Raw genomic sequence first — 25,881 nt, forward strand, 5'->3', positions numbered from 1 at the left:
TCTCCCCCTTCCTCCCCAGCAATGAGCATACGGTGAGTGGGCACAGCTCAGAGTCAGGTTCATGCAGTTCCAAGCACACGAGACAGGACTGGCCTATTTCAGCTCCTCTAGTCTCCCTTTTAAAGGCAAGAAGCAGGCAGACAAGTTTATGTAATGCTGTTTATCAAAGAAAGTGTTATAGCGAATGTGTTTATAATTTTATCTCGAACATCAAAACAGAAATAAACAATCCAGTCAGCCTTCTGATGCCCAATGACACGGTATGAGCTGCAGAGCGGATGCACTGCTGATAATGGATGCAGTTGCCTTGTTCTCCTGTCACACCCGATGCGAAGAGATGACTGAGTAGGTGTTTAGGATTTCTCTCGCCCAACTTGAGCTAGGAAGTCTAAGCTAGTCAGCTCCTTTTACAGAAGTATGCCTGCAGGGGATTATTTGTATAATCTAAAATAAATGTCTAAGTGAGATGGGCTTAATTACTTCCCAGAGGTATTTTTTTCTTTCCACACTATAAAGTGAGTATAGCTACCTAGCTTTGTCTTGTCTTCTAACCTTTGCACTATCACAGGTAGGAGAGACCAGCCTAACCACAGTCATGTAGACACATCCAGGACAGCTTTAAACAAATCAGTCCGAGTCCTGCTGTTGATACAGCTGCACTGCGTTGAACTCAAGTCCCTGCCTGACTCTTTACGTAGCCTCTTGGATTGCCTTTGCAGCATAGCCAACAGGCCACATCTCAGCAAGTAGTGTGAACTAAGTTCTGGTTTCCCTGCAACAGCTGCCATCACAACAGCAGCTACAATTATGCTACGTTACTGATAAGTTGTACTTTACAGAGCTCCACAATAGACTGCTGCTCTTTGCAATAGGCTGAAAGGGGCTAAGGTAAGCCCCGTTGACCCTAACTTGTTACGTCGCTAGGACATTTGTGAAGTGCCAGCGGCTGCCTAAAGGAAACAGAGGGCAGAGTAAGGTGGTGGGAGGAAGTGTAGCAGCAGCCAAGCCCAGGCAAAGGACTGAGCTGGTCTTTGTGTTCACTATTGCTTTGTGAGTTAATAAATGCAAATCCCAGGAACAGAGTTAACTTGGATGTTGCGAACTGTGCTCATAAAAGAAGCTGAGAAAACCTTCTGAACCTAAAAAAGTCACCAATGGGCGAGAAAGTAAAAAACTAAAGAATCTTATAGGTCATAGCGGTTTTAAAGGGAGCATCTGTTCATGAGAAAAGGAACAGGGTGGCACAGACCTGCTTTGTAATGGAGCAACCATCACACTAGAAACAGCATTGGTTTACTTTTTGCAATTTCTGTACTTCTGAGGAGCACTTTTATCAGAATTATGAAATATATATTTGCACTAAAGAGGGCAGCCAAACTTCAGATGATCTGCTGGAGCACTGCAGTACTTCAGCAGTCACTGCTAGTAAGCAGAGGTTTAATTCACACAGTGGTGACTGTTGATAACCCCATCAAACTTATCAGCAAATGCTGATAAATAAAACTGATAAAACAATAGTTCCACTAGGACTATGAACAAAAGCACATGCAACAATCACCTTGTGAGTTTTAGGGATTTTAGCCATTTGAATTAATCTGATAAAGCTCAGCATTCTGGGAGAAGTAACCCTCCATTAAACTGTAGAAGTGTTAAGGAAGTGTTTATACTATTATTGACATTAGATACGTTGTCACTGTGACATAAGACGTACTTACTTTAGCATTTACAGAGCTTTGCAAACATGTAGCATCAGTTACAACTACAATTTTAGAAAAAATTTTTCCTATGCCCTAGTAGTTGTAAGAAGCTAATAAAAGATGCCTTTTCTGAATAAGTAGAGTGTGTGGTGCCTCTTTTCAACAACTTTGTCAAACCAATTGGTATCAACCAATACATTCTCTTGTATATTAGGCATTGGGGGGAACCACAAAACCCCACATGCTTCCTGTTGATCCTAATTGTTTCTATACATATTTTAAATCTACTTTGAATTACTTTAAAGTAAAGCACCTTACACCCTTTTCTGTCTCAACAGGAGCTCACAGAGTCTACTGGGCCAGACACTGAGGTTGCTTAGCAGAAACACATGTCCTTTCAGAGAGAATTCCACTTAAAAGCACCTCTGGAACAATGAAGAACCTGCTCTCTTGTTTACAGATCTGAATACTATAAATAATAATTCATATTATCTTCTTCCTTTTATCTGTTTAATGTATCCCATATAAAGATGTGATAAAAAATATGAGGAGCTGAAGCTGAAGTTTAAAAACAAAAAAATCACCTTACAGCTAAATTAATGTTTCTTGCAGTACTCAAGGGACTCTGTTAAAATTGTGAAGGACAGATAGCTGGTCCTGAAAGAAGAATTCTCTCATTGTAGATGTCTAACTAACAGTACCTCAGATGGGAAATTTTTGGTACAACCTAAAAGAAAATCCAACTATGTCCGTGGGCCTGTTTGGATAACTTGTTCATTTACAAGGAAAGTTAACATCCAATACCTACACTAAATTTTATGTTATAATCAGACTCTATTTTCTATGAAGTTTCAAAGATGACTAAATGAGAGATTTAAAAAAGAAAAAAAAGGTATGAATTGCACGTGATGTCTCCAAGATAGTGGATGAGACGTTCTGGAGGCAGAGAAAAAGACTCATCCATGCATTCTAAATGTAAAAGTGCTGAATGGACACTCTTAAAGGTATCCAGTATCTAAAAGTCTCATCATTTGCTATGCCTTATCCCGCACTGCAGCTGCTGGCATTTAAGCTCTGAACCTGGTTTGGTTCGTAACTACTGAAGGCAATTATTTTTGTTGTTATTAGCTAATTCATTTGAGCACCAGTTGCCTGGCTAAGCTCTTTTGTTTCACCCTGCCTGACTCCTCAAATATCTCTCTGAAGCATTAACAATGTACTTACCCATCATGTTGTATAAGCTCTGTGGTGCAAACTGCCTTGGCATTTTCTGTATTGCTTCTTTGTAAACCATAAGGGCATCCTGAAAAGAGACACACAAGTGGGACAAAACATTAGTAAAGCACCATATTTCAAAAGCAGTCTTTCACATATAAAGTAAAACCAAACTATCTTCCTTCTCCAAATGAAGTTTGCAGAGAGAGAGAGAAAACACATCAGCAGTATAAATATCATAGAAAGTTCAAATTTCTCATTTACAAAAGTTTCATGAAGCTTATGACAAGAGATCAAATTAGTTTCAATATCGTAACCCCTTTCCTAGCAGAATAAAAGGAACATTTTTTTTAAACCCTTCAATCACTCATGAGTTTATAAACATATACAAAATTATATAGGCTGACAGAGACTATGGAATAATATCAAACGTCAGACAAAGGACTTTCTGATGACTAAGTTACAGTAAGTGACCTAAAAATAAAGAAACCATTGTCTACTGCCAAGTAATAACAAAATATAATCCTCACAACTGAAGTCTGCTCCACACAAAGAATGAGATGGACTGTAGTGTCAAGAATGCCAAAATTGGATTTCCTTCGCAAATGTGCTGTGCCTTGAATTACTCGATCACACATTTATGATTCATTCCGCACTTAGGATGCCTACTGGTCAGTCCGCTAGCTCTGCATCATTTTCTACATCATCCCATCAAACAGTCACAGCTTGTGAAGGCTGAAATACGCTTGAAAAAAATCTAAGTGTATGATCAAATCATGGCTGGATCAGACTGCAATGACCACCAGGCAGAAATCTGATGGCTTATATTCTTAAAATCCCTTGCACCTCCTAGGCATTGAACTCCAACTCTACACTCTATCGGCCATGCAGACAACATACTGCTATTCTCTTATCTTTATGGATGTATTAACTGTGTTTTAACCAATTAGTGACTGCCATCTGACAGAGCTGGATTCAGCAGACAAATGACAGAATCCATAGAGCTAGTGCATGCCTAATCTTAAACAGCTGAGGTAACTGTCGTGGTCAAGAAGAGTTACATAGATCAAAACCACGCGTAACCCCTGTTCTGAAGTATGCCTGGCAATGCAAAGAGAGAATGACTTTCTTTCAAATACTGCTGAAGGTCAAAACTCAAGTGAATGTCCAGTTTTAGTAATTTTTTCAGGGAGAATGGCGGGGAATCACAACAATCACATTATCACAGGTAGATGTGATGGGATATCTTGGGTGCAGCATACAGTACATTAAAAATATCCAATCCACTTCAGCACTTAGGTCAAGTTATCTGAAAATAGCACACAGTGGGATGTTTTTAATCACTGAAGTTTTGAATTGTTCCAACTAGGTCTTGTTTTTGGAGACTCAAAAGCAAACAAAATTGCATTTCTTTCAACTAAAGACAGACTTACTCTATTTTGAATTAAAAAGCCAGTACACTTTGGGTCATCTGGTCTGTAACCAGGCTATATCCTTTGCACACCAGCCATGGGGGCAAAGGCAAAAAGAATGAATTAACACATACCAGATGTGACCACAGTTAATATTGACTCTGACATCAGAACATCACACTACTAATTAACATTGTCACACCTGTGGCTGTAGAGAACAAATATTCTCTTTAAAGAATGCTAATCTCCACTTGGTAAAATTCAATCAATTTGTGCCTGTGATGTATTTTGAAAGTCTGGCTAGAAGCAATAGGTATTTCTTATGTATGAAGCTTTTTATCATGATATTGTAGACAAATCCAGAGTCTTACCTCATAGTGTCCTTGTTCATGAAAAAGCTTTCCTAAGTTATAAAGACAGCTAGTAACAGAGCTTTTATGAGCATGAGGATCTTTCAAATTTTCATCAGGGATCTCTGAACACTTCAGGAAAGTCCTCCTGGCTTCCTCTGTCTTGCCTTGGTTCATCAGGATGATACCAGTATTTAAATAGGCAGCTGCAAAGAGGGAAAACAATGTTATCTTTTAATGAGGTTCCACTACATTTTATCTGATATTTGTTTTACTTCAAAGTAGTATCTGAAAGAGATCTCATGGTTATCTAATTTGGCTTTTGTATAATATAGATCAATCACTGGTATAAAAAGGAACATATAAGAGGTAAAAGTTCAGATGAAAAAGACTGATGAAGGAGGGAAAGCAACACTGGTTAGGCAGAGTGCTCCATTTTGTTCCTCTTATTAGGACTGTATCAAGCATATAGTGTCATTGTTTGAAATGTTACAAAAATATATACATATATTTATACGTATCTACATGTATGTGTATATAGACATATATAGAAAATTTAATACTGAAGGTACAAAAAAGTCAGCAATCCTAAAAAGCACCCACTTAATTTTGCAACCAATCACTGGCAACATCCTCTGGATTATTTCCCATTTGCCCTAGGCAAGAAAGGAAAAATGAAAGGACTTCAAAAATATTTGTATTATCCATTCACACTACATATCATAAAAATTAGGGACTGGCTGTGAGAAACAGAAAACAGGAGCCTGAAAATTTGGGCATCTATGGCTTACCACCCCAGATCAGAAGCATTCTAGGTTCTAGCAGTGCTGCCCAGTGTTAACTCATTATCTGCTTCTTCTCTGCATCACATTAAATGTAGTTGTTGACTAATAAACACTTAATTTCAACCAAAAAGTACACAATTTCACCTTTTGCTTTCCGAATGAAAAACTTTGGAAAATAAAGAAAGGCTTATCAAAGAGTAGGAAAATTTCCTTTAAAAACTACAGTCAATATTATGCAAGCTTGCAGAGCTGAAATACTTACAAGCTAGTGTGGGTCTGCTACCAATTGCCAGTTTATAGTAATGCAATGCCTCCGAAAACCTGCTGTTTTCCTGAAGTAGTAATCCTCTGCACAAGGACAAAAAAAACAAAAACAAAACAAAACAAAAAAATCACAGAGAGGGAGGTTACTGCAAAGAATAACTTCAAAACATCAAAACAAATATTGCAAACAAAATGAAGGTAACAAAGAAAAACATGCTGACTGGTATTTCAGAGCTATAACAACTCTGCATGTTACTAACAATTCAGTGGGAAAACTATTTTGTGTGAAAACAGGATTAATTCATAGACACCAGGTGTATCCGTATGGTTTTAACAGAGCAGATGTTAAACGCAGTATTTTTGGCTTGCTTGGAAACCAGGAGATTCATTTACTCGGTTGAGAAAATGGTAGGCTGTGAGACCTTTTAAAGCGGAGGGAATACGGTGGAGGTATTTGTAACTCAGTCAGTCATGTTTAGCCTGTCATCTTTTCTTGACTGGACATAAGCAGATCTTTTTCAAACACACAATAAAGTTAATCACCTAATACTTCACATGCATTACTTTAACCAGTTGCCTTGTCGAGTAATTTCACTAGATTATCCACTGTATGGCTAAGCACCTGCATCAGTTCTATTTTTTCCTGTCTTCTTTCTGCTTTGAACAAATTTGAACTGAGGAGGAATCAAAACCAATACCGAATACATCCAGTTCTCAGTTAGTTTCATAATCCAATGGCTTTAATTAAAACTTCTAAGACAAGCATCCTCGTGAATTACAATTTACACCAGCCATTCACAAATTTCTGAGAAATAAGTGGTCTGGACATCTTGACATGAATTCACAATTGTATGCATGAATGAAGGCTCAAAGCATTACAGTGTTCCCAAAGTTTTAGAAGACTGAAAAAAGCATATGCAAATATATTAAAATCACAAGGATTTAAAAATCCTTAAAAATTAGTCATTTCAGAATGGAGACTCAGATCTTATTATCCAGGGGTAGATGTCCCTCTTCATATACCTCAAAATACCCAGGAAAAAATAAACATAGCTATTTCTTTTAGGTGGGAGGGTTATCATATCTATTTGTAGTTTCCCTAACCTACAGCAATTTTCTCTTCTTCCTCTATGCTTTTATCTGCTGATAGCTTTTCAAACTGCCAAGAGCTTGAACTTTTTCCATCTCCAGTCTCTAATCAGAAAAGATTTTTGTCCCTCCAAAGTCTCAGGAAAACTTCTTGAATTAAACCAGTAGACTTTGGGGGAAGAAAAGAGTAGGGCAATTAGCTAAAGAAGTAACCACTGTCTATGTTGTTTGCTTCCTATCACTGGGTTAGGATTTAACAGAATGGAGGAATATATCCTCTTTTTTTTCCACACTATCTATCAGCACATGCGGCCTCGCTTTTGAAACTGTCTCCCAACTAACTTCAGATTAGGTAGTAAATCACTTCTAATATTTACAGACTTACATTCAGTTGGTACTTGCAGTAATGATGTGAGCAATGAGGGAATAACATTCAGGACACTTTCTGGCATGGCACCAAGGTTTTTAACTACTGTCAAGTGTCTTGCAGGTGGCTATAGGTATGATCATCAGGATGGTAATAACATTTTCTAAATTTTCTAGAAGTTGAATTTTGTTTACTCTAAAAATTTTTATAGACTGTAATTACTCCAAGGAAAATTATTATTATGGTATTTTGATCCAATTTTCTATTGATAGTAGCAGAATTAACATAAGAATAAATGAGTTGCATGGTCTGACATTTAAGCTGCTTCTTACCTTTTAAAAACCAAAAAAACATTCTTACATACAATTTTGCGACAAATTTATTGAAGAAATTCCATTCTTATTTTAGTTCTGGAATGAATAATTTCACATCTCAAGAGAAGTAATACAGTAACTGGTCAACTTGAACAAAACAAATTACTTTGGTAAGTGTACGACATTTGTTCTTTTTGGATTAAAAGAACTTCTATTTGTAATTATTACCAAATTAATCTTCTGTGTTCACTACATGGTCTAGTACTGGCATTCTTCATTAATTACTTGATACTTTAAGGTGGATTGTGGGGGTTTTTTTCCTACTCCTCTTCCAGAAGACTTTTTTTCTTTTAAAAGTTGTTCCACTGATAGTATCTCTGCCCCCTCACCCCTCTCCTTCTCCCTCCCTCTCCCCCTCCCCATTCCTCCACCCTCCCTTGTTATGAGGTTTGGTAGAAGAAAAAGAAGGAAAAAAAGGATATAATCTAAAAATCCTTGACATTGGTCCTGATTGATCACTGGTTTTCCCTGTGGCTTCTGACAGTACAAAAATGACTAGATTTATAAGTGTCTAGTTCTAGTTTCAGATTAAACAAAGTCAGGAAAAGGCTTAAAGGAAAATTAAAAAATAATATTTTTAGTTCAATAAAACTAACACTTAGGGGAGTATGCTTCTGAGAGATAACTGGCTTGGATGTTCACCTATGAAGGGATAAATTGTTATTTAAATATATAAAAAGTTAAGATGATGAATGCTGCATTAAACTTGCAAAGCATTTCTGAATTTACAGTGAATATTAGAAAAGTTTAAAGAACAGTTATATTTCACTTCCAACATAAGAAAATGAGATCTTCTCTAGCTTTAAGCTCATACAAAATGTATAAATATGCTCACCAACCTCTATCTAATTACTCACAAAACACAACTAAAACTAAAACCAAACATTTCAAATGTAGTTACTGCCAAAATGAATACTGCCTGTGAAACATCCTACTTCTCTTTTTAAAGTATGCATTATAATCCCAGTCCCTAATGACATTACTGCTCACTAATACTTCCACAGGTCTACTGTCTCATTCACCACACAGAAGGAATATAAATGAGCAATAGTTCAATATTTGCTTCTGTCTCCAATTTCTACAAGTAAAACACCACCGTCTTCTTATAAATATTTGCCTTTTGAGCAAAATACAAAATAAGCCCCCAGATCAAATGACAAACTACCGTTTATTTCAAAATTAGTTCAAGAAAATCTGAAAGTCCTCAGGTCCCATCATCTACTTTCCATTGCTGCATTTCACAGCATCTAAGCCATTTCCAAGACAAAAATCAACGCTGATTTTCAGCTAGGCATTACACCTGAGAGGCAGACCCGAGGTTCTGAGGAACAACGCAGTTCAGCCTTGATACCACATTGCTAAATCAGTGGCCCTGATCAACAGAGACAGCAGGGCCGGTGAAGGAAAAGCAGCCCAAAGGAAGAGCCCTGGGAGTGGAGCAAGGATCTCATTCTCAAGGCTCTTTGCCAGTCGCTCCAGCCACGCTGAGTTCAGGCAGCAAGTCCTTGGGTTGCTTCTGAAAGCAGCTGGCCCTGAAAATTTTTCCCCGTTGTCAAGACCAACACGAAGCAAGGAGATGGGCTCAAGGGAGGAATATCTGAAGGGAGCATGTCCTTCACTACATGACTGCAAAGAGATCATTAGAGCAGATACTACCAAAAGGGTCTGTTCAGCACTTGAAGTTCTCTTCACAGAAGCTGAGAGGTTGAACGCAATTACCTTTGCAGTCTGTTAAGTTATATTAACAATTCTTCAAGAAGCTTCAACTGGAAGTTTAGCTATATATTCTTTCCTTCTCCTTCAGAAATCGGTGAAGTATGGGTTATTTCGCCACCTAAACGCTTCCTTTTTCGCTGGAGTTGACTTTGGAGTCTCTCTCACTTCAGAATGGAGGTCACAGCCATGAAAACAAAGTCAGATATGCCTCCTATGTCTTATTTTCATATGTTTTAGCATTTACTATCTTCTAGCTAGAGCATTTTCATCAAAGATACTCAAAATTGCCTTAAAACTGAAGTGTCTTTATAAAGATACATAAAGGGCAAAATTTGAAATAAAACTTTTCTATGCCAATTCAACTAAAGAATTGCAAAATGTCCTTCAAGCAAACTGGCCATGGTTGAACAGAAAGAAGTTGTGGTGTCATAAACTGGGAACTGATAGCTACATAATTACCATAGTAAGCTAAGCCTGCAAGAAATGAGCTGACTCACTACAGAACAGAGGAGCATCGAGACAGGCAGATGAAGTGAGACCCACAGGCTGTAACAATGAAAGTCTGTGACCTCCTTGAAGTTCTTGGCATCTGTTTGTTCAGCCCCATTTTGATAATCCCAATTCCTTCCTTCCTTCCTTCCTTGGAGAACTCATTATCCTGCAGCTGATTGTCAGGGTTGAAGTCAGAAACTGGCAATGGCAGATGGAGTCTGTGCTTCTTTGTCCACTGGCTCTCAAAACTCTTAGACAAAAATTAGTTCCTTTCCACTCACTTGGACAGGAATGATAACAGATTAACGGTCTGTAAGGCAACTCTTTCTAAAAAAGAAGGAGTTTTTTGTGTGTGGGGAAAAAAAAAAAGACTAATTGTTTAGCCAAAACTTCTCAATTTGGCTAGTACATTTATCTAATTGCACAATCAAACCATGTAAAGGTTGTTCGTGCTAACTCTTTCCAAAAAAGAAGGAGTTCTTTGTGTGTGGGGAAAAAAAAAAAAGACTAATTGTTTAGCCCAAACTTCTCAATTTGGCTAGTACATTTATCTAATTGCACAATCAAACCATGTAAAGGTTGTTCGTGCTTATTACTATGTTTTATTACACTGAAGACATCTTAGAAAAGTTCAGAGTGCATTTGTAGAGCTCAACAAATATATAGTTCTACTCCATCTCCTTTCAAAGGAGACAGTTGATTTTCATCTCATATTGCCACTTCCTTTGTCTGTAGTAAATACAGGGGGAGGAAAAAAAAGTTTGCTCTGAATGACTGATTTCTAGATGCAGAGGAAGACCATCCCTCAGCTGGAGTTCACACCTTGCGGGCACTGCCGAGTCTCCAGTAGCTCACCCCTCCCGGTGGCCAGGGCAGATGGCTACGGAAGGGACTTCTTCCTACAGTCAGGAGTGGACCTGCTCTTGACATGCCTTTCTTCTTCTTTGTTTACACTTCAAAATGATAACTGCTCTTTGGGGATTGCTGGCAGAGGGGAGGAGGAGCGGACAGAAAGAACACAAAGCAGTGATGCAGTGCAAAGCACTGAATGTAAGCCAGTGGTGGGGCAGAGCAATTGGCACACATTGAGTAGGTACCTATCTTTTGTGGTTACAAAGACAAAAAGCCTTCCTTCTTCCTTACACAAGGATCAACAAAGGAAAGCACATCCTTGAAATAGGATGCTTGATACAGAAGAGTAAGCTCAAGTGATAAATTTCGATGAAGAGCTTAAAGTCTTCTGCCACTTACAGCTCCTAAGAATACCAAGCCAAATAAATAAAAAAGCATAACCCCAAAATGCCCCCAAAAACCCAAAACACAGGAGAAGTTGCTTCAAGTTTGCAGTTCCAAAATTTTTCCTTCTCTCCAGTCCACCTCTCAGTTGCAGATAAATTAATGTTAATTGAAACATGCAGCTTCCATTCAAAGAAAATTTACTGACATAACCAGGAAAATGTGAAGTTGATCAGATGGAGGGAGGGTGGGGAGGAAGTCAGTGGCTCCTTTAGTCTAGTAAGACAAGTACTGTGGAAGAATAAAGTTTCTCTCTGGAAACACACGAGGATGAAATTATTTGGAAAAGAAAAAGCTACTTAAATGATAGGACACAAAGTAAATGGTTATAAATTGTCCATTAATTAATTTAGGATTAAATGGGAGACAAGTTCTAACTATCACAGTAACAAGATTCTGGAACAACCTTACAACAGGATTTTTTTTTTGCCTGCATTGCTTCTAGTTAATTTTACAGTGCAGTGTGAATTGTTTATGAAATGGAGGATATGTGCTGACTGCTTGCAAGAGTAGCAGGCTTCACCCAGTGACTTAGGAAGTGTCTCAGAATCCTGTTTAATGGAAGAAAAATAAAAAGAAGGAAAAAATGAGAAGCAAGTTCTGGCTATCTAGAAATGATGCACATCACTTCTATAGATAAAACTGCCCGTTTAAACACGTGCAGGAAAACATTTCCCCCAAATGAGTTCTTTGCAACCATCCTGAATTCTTTAAGCTGCCAACTTCTACCTGTCTTGCTTGACCAACAACTTGAAAAATCTTCCTGTCTTCCTTCTCTGCCTTGGTTTTGACCTAAAGTCACTGAATACTAATGGCACAAAACCATTTTTGGGGACTGGAAAGCAGTTACAAAATATAAACAGGCAGCAGACAGTCTACTGTATTTCTCAAATTACATATTAATTTCTTCCTGTTGTAGTCCTATTAAAGCCAGCTGGTCTACTTACAAAGCAAACTCCTCAGTGATTAAAGCTGGCATAAATTGACCAAGTACAATACATAGGAACTGTAACTGTCATCAAGGTAAACATGTATCTTAGTGAAATATTTATAAAATTTTGAAGCCAGGTACAATACTGAAATAGTCTCACCAATTTTGTTTATTGGCTGGTAATAGTTAATACAGGGACTCTTAGCTATTATTTGGCCATGACCGCAGTTCATCCATGCCTCAAGCTACATTCATCCCATTGATTTCAGGTGGGATTATCTACAAAGAACTGTCTTTACCTAAATGTTACACTGGCAAACAAAGAAAGAAATGGAAGAAAATCCTCTTTTATTCCCCACAAAGATGTGTCTCCAGCCACGCAGCAATAGAGGATGTGCTTTGCCTAAGGCAATTCTTTCACTGTCATTTGCAAAACTAGAGGGTAGAAAGACAGGTATGGATCCTACAGCGCCCTAGTACATGAAACTACTAAGTTTGGTCTTTAATTACATTTTCTTGGTTTGGTTTTTTGTTTGTTTGTTTTTTTAAGTAAGCCATTTACCTACTCAACCAAAGTGCTAACCTTTCGTAAGAGTCTACAACACGGTTTCATTAACCAGAAAGCTAATCAGGAAGGAGCAGTACAAACTGGGAACATGTTTAATGTTTTCCAGTAAGATCCTGTTAACAAATATGTAAATGAAACATAAATCCTACTTTTTTAATCAATAAGAACCCAAACATACCCAGAAGGCACTAACACAGAATGACCATTTCCTTTGCAGAACTCACTAAGCACAGTCATCCATAACCCCACCAATAAAAAAAAATTCAAACCAAAACAACCACCCTCAAAAAGCACCTCTAGTCTTTCAGATAGCGCAGTCAAAACTCTCTCATGTTCTCCCAGTTCTAAGGAAGAGCTTTCCAAATGCAAGCAAATTGGTTGGCAAACATAGTCCTGTTCTCTTCTCTGTAACTGGAGCAGTTCAGTTGGGATTGCCACCATTTCAGCACTGCATCAACTCTCACAACCCCTCTTTCCTTGAGAGAGGGAGGGCTGCCATAGGGACGAGGAGTAGCATTGCTCCTGTCTTTCTCACTCCTCCGGACCCTGAGCAGTGGTGTGCCCTGCCAGCGCTCCTCAAACAAGATGGCTATTCCCCCTCACGTGCCCCAGCAGTCAACGCAGGTTGAGAGCTGGACAGAACATCTTACAAGAGGAGCCTTTTATGAAACCGAACTGCAGAGCCCAACAATGATTTTCCTAATTTTATAAAACAGAGAAAGTGTATGCAAGGACTATGAACCACCACAATTTCCAATATTGAGACATGTAATTGAATAGTTACATCACTGAATGCATTTCAGCTCTCAATCTTACAAAAGTATCTGTATTTCATACAGGCCCGACACAGAGTCCCAGAGCAGAGCTCTGCACTGCAGGACATCACCCATCACCTAAGTGACCTTTGGGTGCTACTGCAAGAGCCGGTCTCACAATACAGCAAGATTTTATAAAGACAGCTTTGGTTACATTAAGACACAAATTTCAGTCACTGTCTTTGACAGAAGAAGAACTAGCTGGCAAAGCAGAGATTAATTCCAGGCAGGTTTGTAACAAGTTTGCATTCACAGCTGAGAAAAAAATAATGAAGTACTTAAACAGACAGCAGATGACACATCCTCTTTGCTTTTTAATTCAACATCCTGCATTAGAAAAACTTCTGGGCTATCAAGGAAGAGGAATCATAACCTTGACTCATTTCCTACTATGTGAAGCGGTGCAGCAAATTTGTCTGGGGCAGGTTCAAACACAGTTCAACATAGGTTTGTAGGTTAGCCTGCTTTTAGTGCTTTTTGTCTCTGATAGCTCAGCAAAACAGATTTTTATGCCATCACTCTTAAAAGGCAGAAGGAAAGGGAACACAATTTCAGATGTTATACAGGCTAATAAGAACAGATAAGGAAGAATTTTGCTTATATTGATTTTTACCCAAGGATGTGGAGTTAAACTTTGCATATAACACACTTCTGCAATCCCAGACTTTACAGAATTAAAATTTCAGCTACTAGTGAAGACTTGACGTAATAGAAATCTAAAATAATCCACTTTTATTGACATAATACCCTAAGTTTGCCAAAGTTTATGGAAATTCATACTTTGAACTTATTCAAAGAAATTAAATTATTTGAATAATAAACTTGTACTCACAACCCTGTATCACTAAAGGCAAAATGAGGTAATTCAGGAGAAAAGCAAGGGGATGGCTGCTTGGTAGAAATTTGTCCTTTATAGGTCATTGTACACTCCAAAAATACAACATTTAAAGTAATTAGTATCATTTTCAAGGAATACTCAATATTTATGTGAGATTGCAAACATCCTTAAAACAGGCTGAGAAACTCAAGGTAATGTAGATTACTAATACAGATGACAAAAGAACACTCTAAGCACAGCTAGGCCTAAATACAAGTGAAATAATGTATGCAAAACTGTCTTTTGACTGATAAGCAGTTTTACTTTAGGCATTAATTAGAAGCAATTTGAAACAATACAAAAAAACCCACGAGCTTTAGGTAACAATCATAAGGCAATAAAGACCAAAAAGCTAAAACAAACTAAAAATAACTTGTTTTTAATCCACTGAACATTGCCTAGTTTGGAAGAACAAACTACCATTTTTCTACAGCTCTGTCCTTGGTACTTCACAGTATTAAAATACATGGATTTCTCAGTCTAAAAAAAAAATATGAACAAACATAGAAAGAAATCTCAGTTTACGATCATTTACTACCCTATGAAATCTAGCTGAATCAGCAGTGCTACATAGCTTTGAGAAGTTGGCTTTTAGATTTATTTGTAAAAATTATCTGCAGTGCAGTCTCAAGATGTCAGAGGAGTTATTTACATGAGGCTGCTTTATATGTATTTTTGAAATACAAACTACCTTATTAAAGTCATATTGTAATACATTCTCCATTTACAGTATAAAACAACTGAAATCCTTTCTGCACTGAAACTGCTATGAAAATCTCAAACGCTTTCAGAGTTGCCAGGAATCTACCCTCTGAGTTTTTCATGAGAGTTTCAGAAAATCAGCTTCCGAACAAGAATTCAAGTCCTTAGCCTGAGCTCAGGTTTCATAAATTCCAGGTCACAGATCCTATCTTCAAGACAGGCTGGGTCACAAGCTATCTGCAGGTATAAGCTATGCACAAGTTTCACTTATACTTATTTGGACCTAAAAAAATGACAACAGAACAAACCCATTTTAATCCATATCTAAAGCAGTGATGAATTACCAACCCAATATTAATGTTAGCAAGAGGGTTGGTGTTTTTTTTTCCTTTTTTTTTTTCCTTCTTTTATTTTTGATAAATAAAAATAATGATATAGCTTCCCCTTGTCTCTAAAAGCTTAGGAATTTATTTAGTAATTTATTGAAGGTTACAGAATTTACACATCTGAACACTACGGGAAATGACATGTTCAGAATCAGACAAATCTTCAAATGGAGATTATGTAATTATGTAATTTAAATTAATGTTGTTTAAATTGTCCTAAATGGCAAAAGCAGCTGTAACTCAAAGCTATACGATATAACAGAAAATAAAAATATACCACTGAAATCAGCCATTCATCTAATCTGTTAAATTCTCTAGATTTTAATGCATTAATAGCCAATTGCTAAGCCAACCTGAAGTTTTAGTTTCTTGAAAAAGAAGGAAAGAGGGATCAAACACTTCTGTTTATGTAGTTTCTCTCTTTGATTGTTACCCATTAAAAATTGTGAGTTAATCCTTATTTATTTGTTCCTCGATCAGATAGTCCTTTGATTTGTTATTGCTGTGTGTGAACACTTGGCTGCATGTGCCAATTAATTTGTATCAAATACCGAGGCATAAGTGCTAAGAAACAATAAAGACCATGTGAGACTACAATATAATCAGGATATATTATGGCCAAACCACTATAATTAGAAATGACTGTAAGGGTGCTTTTTTCCTAAAGTTCTACTAAATGGCTGTTTCAGTTTCAAAGGTACATACTAAAAATCAGAAACAGCAAATCTAATTCACCTCTTGTAAGCACATATAAAACGCATTTTTCCATTATAGTATTTTTTGTAAAAGGTTCCCATAGAACTGCATGCCAAGGATGGGTTTGCAAGGGAGCTCTTCAGAGTTTATGCTTAAAATAAACATTCGTTTGTGTCTCATAAGATCATAGCCCACTCCATTAACCACCTAGTTTTCATGCTGGATATGGAAGTAGCCAACACAGGGAAAGACTACAGAACCCAAAAAATTATGCACGATTTTTCCATTTTAATTGAATAACTAATGGTTTTGTGAAGCTTTAAAAAAAAAAAAAAAAAAGGATTCTGTTGCATTCAAGATAGGAGTAGAAATGGTAAGAATTAGAGATCCTTTTTTGCATATGCCTACCTATACACATACTATACAGTAAACACTTCCCTCAGAATATACTTCCTTTACTTTCACGGGCATATGTAAGGTAACTTCATGCCCTATACATTCCAACCAGCATTTCAGTTAAATTTCTTTTATACAAATTCAGAATTCCAAGAAATTTTCTATTCAATGGAAATGAAGGTTTGTAGGCATATATTTTGTATATCAATGGAAAGCTGGAAGATTATCAGTTTGTTCTGTGAACAGCAAAACTACTAAAATCTGATTTCTTTTACATCCCCAACTTTATTGCCCAACCCCCTTTCCTCTTCTTACCCTGGTATTAACTTCAGTTTCTCTCTATGACACAGTAAGAGACAAAAGTACTGTATAGGTATACAAAAAATTTTAATAGTTATGATTTTCATCCCCAAAACGAATGGCATATGAGAAATTTAGGAGTATCAATCTCATAACTTTTTTCCTGCAATATTCTGCTGGTTCAGTAGTTATTTTTTAAATGTGAGCAGAAGGAGGTTTTCTTAAAAATATGCTTTTCACACTCTCCCTGACAGAGACAAAAAAATTATGCGCATATGTGTATGCGTGTAATTGTACGATTATTAAAAATATATATATTTTAAGATATGAATTTGATTTTGGAACAGAAGTTCTATCATTACATTACTTTGAGTTTCCAGTATATTTAACTGTAAGGTAAATTAATGAAATGGGTAACTTATTCCTTTTTAAAAAAGGAAAAAAGAAGAAAAAGTCTATCATGGTAAACTTCATTTTCAGATATAAATGACCATTTTGAACTAGACTTACAAGCAGAATATTACTTGTTTGTTTGTTTATTTAAAGAGACTTACTATTTGCATTTAGTTTTTGCACGCATCGTTACTCTCACATACATACTTTTCTACCACACACACGACATTATTTTCATACTACCACCTAATGAACGACAGTCACCTGGATCTTGTTCTCTGCACACCTCATGGAACAACAGCGTACACCTACCGAAGGTGATGAGCCTGCCTGGCAGCAGAGCCCCTCTCCGGGGGCTCGGGCTGGGGGGGGGAAGAAAGGGGAGCAGTGCTGAGCAGGGAGCAGGTTAGACACTCAGCCAGGACACCCGGAGAATCAGACCCCTCCCCGCTGGGGCAGGCAACACAATCACGTCTTGGTGAGAAGCTTAGCACGGCACAAGCTTCCACGTTCATGATTTGGTACATTAATGACTTCGGAAATCTTTTCCCCCTCCTGTATAATTATTTTGATGCTCACAGTATTTATTCCCTTACTCGCCTACAACAGGTTCTAGTGATTAAACTTCCTAGAACCTACGCTGCTCTGAAGTCAGTCACAGGAGAAGAGTAATTTGCTATTTCAGACCTCTGGAGCTAACTAACCGAGGGGTATTGGCTTATGCTAGGAAGTGCTTACACCCACTCTGCCCACCAAGTGTTATTCGGACTTAAAAAAGAAGTCTAAATTAAACACCTCTATATTTTAGCCGAGTCAGAAACAGATGGAGTGCTACTGTTGGCAGCTCATCTAGCTGTACTTTGTTCAGCATGGTTTTGTTTTTTTTTTCTTTTAAAGCAAACAGATTTGTAAGTTTACCTTCTCCATATCCAATACATGAATATACGATAATGTTGACCAAGAAAAGGTCTTGTCCAGCCCGTAGTTTAAGGAGCACAATTAACGAAACAACTATCACAAAGCAACAGCTAACATCATCTCCATTTCCAGCAAGTAAATCAATAGCTCCATTCACAACAGGTTTCACAGACGATCCAACCCCAGGAAAGCCACGCATACTTACAAATTATAAAGCATATCAGCCATGTTGCTGCGGTAGTACAAGGCATTTCTATAGGCGCTTTCAGCTTCAGAGATCTTGCTCTGGCTCTTGAGAACATTTCCAAGGTTACCCCATGCTGTCAAGAGGAGAAAACAGTATTCAGAAAGAGCTACAATCCAATTACACAAGACAGAGTATCCCAGTATCAGGAAGTTCCTCAGGGAGACAAACCCCACAAAGAAACTATTTTTATGGAAGGAGGGGGGAGGTTGGTTGGTTTTTCCCCCCAGTTCTCTGCATCTCACTGTGAGACTCACATTTCGTAGCAGCGATTTGCATACATTCTGTATACATATAGCTTTCTGGTGGGAAAAGAAACTATAAAACCAAAATATGTCTCTATGCTTTAGAAAGTACTACAGCAAAGGGAAAGGACTGTTTTATTTGATATCACTTCTAAATAAAAACCCCCAGAGTGAAATGTGGAACTGAGGCATCTTCATAGTTGTAGCTTTTTTTTTTTAAGCATATCTACCCTAAACAGCAAGAAATTTTCCCAGAGTAGACACAGCTCTCACTGAAGTATGAAAATGGACAAATGACGCAGGAATTGAAAGAACAGTTAGGTAAGTAACTAGTATTAAAAGTATGCCATATGGATATAAACATACTACACAGATCACTAAAATGCATTTTTGTCTACTTGGAAAACATGTGGTTCCTTTCCATACAATTTATGATGTCATACAAAGTGCTTTTATATGCCATCTATAAAGGACTTGAGGTTAAAAAATATTTAAGGCTCCACATGTGTTCCCTTTGCAGTTTTGTTGAGTAGCACAAAAACTGTACTTACAAAAGAAACTGGAACTAACGTTTTATCGAAAACACAGCCCATGTTACTCACCATTTAGGAAGCTAATGTAACTGGCATCATAATTATAGTCTATGTGTATACACGAAAAAACACATTATACTTATAAATACATCAAAGTTGTTTCATAAAACAGTTCCACTTTCACAAGTATTTTTTTATGAGCAAGAATAATGGAAAGATGATGCGTGTCCTTTCCAAACACACAATATATGGCAAACTATTCTTCCCTCCAGATGCGCTAACCATAAACTTTAGCTCAAGTAGCAGTTAAACTCTGCTGCTTCAGCTACTCAAGCCCTTTTTTTAAAGGAATTTGTATCAATCCCTAGTAATGCAAATTTTCAATGTAGTTTTAACATAACACTGCTAAACAGGTTGATAATTACGCCAGATATATGCTCTTCTCCTTAGAAAGTGCATTGCTTCCAAGCTGCTGTGGTTTGCTGCAAAAGCATCCTGCCACAGGGATGGAAACAGCAGCAAACAGCATTTTCCTCTGAGCAGAATAAACTAATCATTGCTGGGAAAAAAAAAAACAGATGGAATCCTTCAGGATTCACAAAAGTAATATCATCGAACCGTGCACCACATATTTTGTAAAGACAAAGAAAAAAAATACAATATTTCCATGAGAAAAGAAGCTATCACTTCCGTGAGTCACTTCATTTTAGCCTAGTATTTCATCAGATGAGAAATAATTCAAAAGTTATTTATCACTAAATTGACAAAAGCCACAAAAATGTTCCATCATTCTCTTCGTCAATGAAATAAAGCTGCTAAAAATATTCTCAGATTCACTACATTTTTACACTCGTTGCTAGCATATTTGCAGAATTCTGAATTTATTTCCCCATTACTGCCACTATTCTATTTTACATGTAGAAAACATTTCGGAAGCAGCAATTAAGGTGACTAGCCAGCTTGTAAACATTAACATTTGTAAGAAAAACATAGATTTACTTTTTTTTAAACTCATCTGTGCAAATACACCCTGAAGTTGTTTCTGCAGTAACCATCTGATTTCCCATAGTTGTATGTTCCATATAATCTGTAGGTACTTTTGTTTTCATTCTGATCTCTCATAACAGAGCATTACATCAAATGACCATTTGGACTACTGATAACAATTTCCTGTTATAGTTACTTGCTCCCAACCACTTCGAAGCTCAGTGAATGAAAGGTTGTACAGAAGAATGGTTCAGTTCATCTTTTCTGGATGGAAAAACCCTATTAACACTGTTAAATGTAATCATTTCTCCTCTAGAATTCATTTCATGCTGTACACTATTATTTATCTGAGTTAACATAATTTTTAAGGCAATACTTTATTTTACATTCTGCAAAATAATCTGTGTCAAGTTTTAAATATCAATCAATATTTAATCTGCATTATTTCATTTGAAATGTATTCCATTTAGACTTTTGTCTAAACTTGTAAAACTGTGAATGATTAGTTTAACTTAATGTGATATACTAGAAGAAGTGATAATAGCAGAAAATAGCAAACATAAAACACGACAATCTCACAATTTATCATTAAAAGAAACACAAAAACCAAGGTCTTTTTGCTTCCCCAAACTACACGAGCTTGGTATAAATCTTCACATCTATTTAAATTCAGAATTAGTTAGATGAATGACCTAGTTCTGGATATAGATGAAGCTACATGGAATATTTTGTAGAATAAATGCCTTTTTGTAGAGATCATACTCAGCCCTAGAAGTTACGAACAGCTAGTATCTGCAGCAACCACATCCTCTTGGTTGCTGAGATGTGAGGGAGAGAAAAAGAGGATGGTCTACATGAAAAAGAGGCTACCTCAGCTACTCAAGGAACTTCACTCTTTTTTGTCTTAAGTAGTGCAACTAAGCTTAGAAAAACCAAAGCATTTCAATTATTAACTACATCTCTGTCATTCGATTTCTCAATCTAGATCTCAAGACAATTTTCTCCTGTAAAACTGTAACAGCATCATTTCAACTATGTGTGCATTCAGAAATATAAACAAAATTATACCTGAATGAAGCCACATTCCTATTAAAAACATCTGGATCTAGCCAAATTTCAGCACTCAACTATTTTGCATCTGTACATGGCAAGAAATTAAAAATTAATATTCTCAAAAGAAAAAGCAACTAGGTCAGTAATTCTGGAACTTAAAATTGATTTTTATTCCACTTATTTTTAATATATATTTTTCATATAAAATCTGTAACACCTGAAATTGCAAAAGAGAACATTTAATATTCAGAAGATGCTAAAGTACACATATACACCACAATTTAATCTTTAGTTACAAATTCAGTTTTTCCCCTATTGGAGACCCTATATAGTGCAAGAGAAAAAGCAAGCTGTGAATGAAACAGCTTTGTAGTATTTACTTTCTGCCTGCTGCTTAATTCCCTGTCCACTAACGAGACCAAAACAGTCCCAGATCTTTTCGAAATAATACTCCATCATAGCATGGGAACAAAGGTAACATTCACATATCTCACTCACCTACAAAACAGTCAGTCTTTTCAAAGTTTATTTCATTGCCTACTTTTCCATAGATCATACCCAATTTAAATGGACTTATTAAAAATTAAATCCATTTCATCATCTTGCATCCAAAGCCAATTATAAACTGAAAAATCTCTTAATGCTTGAGAATTCCTATGCTAGTTACATTTCTTTCAAGAAAATGGAACATCTTAAAGGGGTTTTGTTGTTGTTGTTTTTTTTAAACAAATAGCAGGAAAAATTGCATAGCACTAAGTAGGAAAATAACCAATTGTTTAAGTGTTATAATTTTGGTCATATCAAACTAGGTATCTATTAAACTTCCTATCAACATTTATGCCACCTTGCAGTGAGAGTAGGTCAAGTTCTCAGGCATTTAACTGCTTTCAAAATGAAAATGAATATGACAAATTTCAGCTTCAATTTTAACATGATTAATTTCTCAATTATCTCATTGAAACTGAGGATTAGGATTTAACAAGCCTGAAAAATACCAGGTTGGCATATTAAACCTTCTCTAAGCACCTGGATTCTGGAAGAGGGCAAGACAAACAACAGTGAAGCAGGCACAACGTTGCTCAATCTAATCTGCCTGGATTTAAGAAGCACATCTTACTAAAGAGAACAGTTGAACTTTCAGCTTGCAATTGTATTATGAAAACAAATGAGAAATGGAAATGAATGTGTGCAAATATCTTCATTTAAATAAATCTTGCCCTTTCTACTGCATCAAGAATCATGCTATGCTATTCAGTGAAATGGAAATAAAAAACGAACAAAAGTAAAATTTCAGAGAGAAGCACACAGGTGATATAAAAGCATGAATGTTGATTACTTGATCCAATAGTTCGATTTAAAAACAAAAATTGAAAAATCATAAATCATTAACAAAGATATAACCCAAAATATTAAAGAAGGATTCTCCTTCCTCCCCATCACTTCTATATAATCCATGAAAAATGAGATAATAATAAAATCTATTTGGAAACTCACGATCTATTAACATATCTGTTGTCAAAACACCTCTGCTGAAACATTGAGAGGAAAAAAAATCCAACAAAAATACCCTATTACACCACTTAAATACAACCCGGTAAACTTTTAGAAATAATACAGCAAAGAAAAGGAAAATGCTGCCTTTCCCAGTACGTTATGCTGGGGGCAAATATTGCCTTTTGTAAACCTTACTAGAAGCAAACATACTTGAAAACTGATGAAATAAAACGTAGGACTCAAACTTTAAAAAATTGATACACGACATTCACAATTCACATCAATAAATTCCTATAGTTTTATAATACTGTTCTCACCGTTTTATTCACAAAATAAAAGTTAAAACACAAATTGACGAATGCATTAAAAAATGTGAACTCAATTATTACTTGAGTGAAATAAACCACTTGAACAAAGACTGAAGTACTTAGGGAACAGCCAAATCATTTGTAATCAACTTGTCAGCAGTTCCAAACTAGCAACTTTAGTTCACAGAAAAATGCACATCAAGCCAAGAAAACTTCTACTGAGCTTTACAGATATTTGTGCATTATTTTCTGTTCTTTAGCTTATGAACAGTAGTTCCCGGTTGCATTCCCTCTCTTTACAAACCTCTGAATTTCTCCTGACTCGTCTATGAAAAAGAAGCGAATGCATAACAATTATCATCTCTACTTTTTCATAGATAGAGTTTAGGGATGAAGAGGTGCTGGTCCAGAAAAAAAGGGCTTCAATTTTTTTTTATTTCAGTAACATCTGTTTTTTGGAAGTTCTGCAAGAGGTCTATTGTTCTCTATTATCACAAATGCATTTATGTTCCCTTGTAACATGGAGCCATGAAAAAGATGCTTCTGGGCAGCATTTATGATAAGGCACACTAACACAAGAATTTCGATACAGTGGGAGTTCAGAAACTGAATCTTTGATTGCAAAAAAACACTAACACAGCAGGAAATCTGAATCTGATATTTGAACAAATAACCCATTTCAGTGCTGTAACAATTTCTTTAGCAATGTAAATATTTGCATGATCCCACTACGGAGGGGGGCAGGATAAGTAATTAAAAACAAGAAATCTGTCCCACTTCAAAGTGAAAAAAAACAAACCAAACAAAAAACTTATAAATTCCTTTAATGTTCTACTTTAGTAGGGAAATAGCATTTGCCTTTTTTTGTTAATTCTGAGTAGCACTGACCTCTGTCTTCCCTTTTGGAAAGAAAGCCCACCTGCCACATTCGGCAAAGGCCAAGAGAGCAAGTATAACCAAGAACATAACAACCAACCCACTTTAACTTACGTAAAACCCCTTAAAGAGTAAAGATGTGCAATTTTAAAAAATATTCTGCAATTCCAAACTACATGAAATGATGATAAAAGAAAGTGGTTTTTAGTCTAACTCCTAAAGGTCATTTTGTTTGTTGAATAAAATAGGCTTTTATCTGACAGGTGTTTGAAGAACATTTTTTATTTCCTCTCCCTCTAAATGAAAGAATGGGAGGAGGGAGATATCACTGTACTCCTGCCAAAAATGGAGTGGAAAGAGAACTATGGCAATTATCAGCACAGTTATCAACACTTCAGAGGTGCTTTTACTTTGTGAAAGTAATGTTGATTGGTATCAAAATCCTCATCAGGTTGATAAACAGTGCAGCTCCTCCATATTCCCCTACTATTTTACATCTAAACCATCAGTATTCTGAACTTCATGAAAAAGCGATCTTTTCCTCTGTTTACTTCGTAGACAGTAGATTTCAAAACTCATCAAAGATGATTAAGCATGCAGGCCCAAGAGATGCCATAAAGCTCCAAAGAAGCAACCTTCTCAAAATCTGTTGAAATTCCTAGCCATTATTGTTGGATTACAACTGAAGAGTGAGAATTCTAATTTTACTTTTCTTAAATACTTTCTTCTCTTTCCAATATTGTCTAAAGGGATTTTCCATTTGTTTCTCTTCCCTTCCAAGGCTTACAAGTCAATTAAAAGTCAGATATGCACATTTTGTATAAATTAATTCTTCAGTACAGCACACTTAATCTCCTCTTGGTCAGAGCATCAATATTTGAAATTTGCATTTCAGGTGGTGCAAAGTTTTATGTGTTTTTTTGTTACAAACTTATTAAGAAAGAAAATCAGAGGGAAACAGGATAGAACAGTATGACAAAATCTAAAACATTACAAGGAAGAAATGGTACTAATTACATTTCCCACTTTGAAATGTGGTGTTTTCCAAGAATTTACATCACAGTATGACTTATTTTCAGTGGGTTTTTTTCCTGAAATTAGTTACTTAAGTGTTACCACTGTAATGGAGTCAAATCTGAAATAACAACTTTATGGAAAACTAGGAGTTTCTACTACTTTCCAGGTGATGCTTCTGATAAAGTGACAAAAATAGCATGGGGAAGATGCCTTTGGCCTTGACCACACTGTGTGTATTAGAGGGTGTCAGTTTATATGAGGCTGTCATCACAAAAGGTTTGATGAACACTAAATTAATTTCCAAAAGTTCAAAGCAGAAAATAAAACTAAACCCAAAAAGAAATAACCTCTTCTCTTTTGCTATTAACTTTTATGTGGACTTAATTCCTGGAACATGATAATCCAAGTTTCCAGTTTCGGAAACCTTTTTTTTTTCTTTTTACCATCTGTTCATAACAGTTTTTCATTATACACTATAAATTACTACTTTACAGCTATCAGTATGAAAGTCATGAATTACAAACATTCACATTGCCACCTCACTCTGTGGCAACATCACCACAATGTAGGCAGAGTCAAGTGCAGTAGTATGTTGTGAATCTCTCAGCTCTATAGTAAAGGACAGCAAAAGAATATTAAATATTCTTGGAACTTTCACTAAGTATGGTCTTCTATTCATTCTTAGCACCTACACTGAGTATTTCTAGATCAGATATTTTCTGAACCAAATTGTTCATTTTACCACCTATCTGAGGCTTCACATGAACAGTTGAAAGCCATATATTGCCCTACATAGGGCACTGGACCACTGCTAAGGTTACAGACTGTTAAAAAATCAGAGAATTTTGTGAAAAATGCTGACAGCAGAGGATGCCTCAGTAAAAATAAACAATGTAGTATGTGGCCTGCAGAGAAAAAAAAAAAATATCTTTTTCTTATGTTCTTCAAGTTTATACCTTTAAAACATACATTCCTGTCATCAGATTCAGCTCCCTCCTGCAAAAAAATAGGTGCAAAACTGGGAAATGAGAGGTATATTCTGTTCCCAGCTCTGTCGCTGGTGTGTTATTCAGATCTGTTGTTCA

At 36.4% G+C, this 25,881-nt stretch overlaps 1 protein-coding gene across 1 annotated transcript in view; it reads right to left on the reverse strand.

The window, feature by feature from the left end:
- TMTC2 (transmembrane and tetratricopeptide repeat containing 2) overlaps window positions 1–25,881 on the reverse strand; it is a 149,651-nt gene that overhangs the window by 64,937 nt on the left and 58,833 nt on the right. The window contains exons 6-9 of the mRNA XM_009697670.1: window positions 18,245–18,359; window positions 5,722–5,807; window positions 4,696–4,880; window positions 2,922–3,000 (exon numbers count right to left, since the gene is read on the reverse strand). Coding sequence (XP_009695972.1) covers window positions 2,922–3,000; window positions 4,696–4,880; window positions 5,722–5,807; window positions 18,245–18,359 — 465 coding nt within the window. The remainder of the gene's footprint in view (window positions 1–2,921; window positions 3,001–4,695; window positions 4,881–5,721; window positions 5,808–18,244; window positions 18,360–25,881) is intronic.

The sequence above is a fragment of the Cariama cristata genome, unplaced genomic scaffold (genome assembly GCF_000690535.1).
Source record: "Cariama cristata isolate BGI_N322 unplaced genomic scaffold, ASM69053v1 scaffold3850, whole genome shotgun sequence".
NCBI classification, from domain to species: Eukaryota; Metazoa; Chordata; class Aves; order Cariamiformes; family Cariamidae; genus Cariama; species Cariama cristata.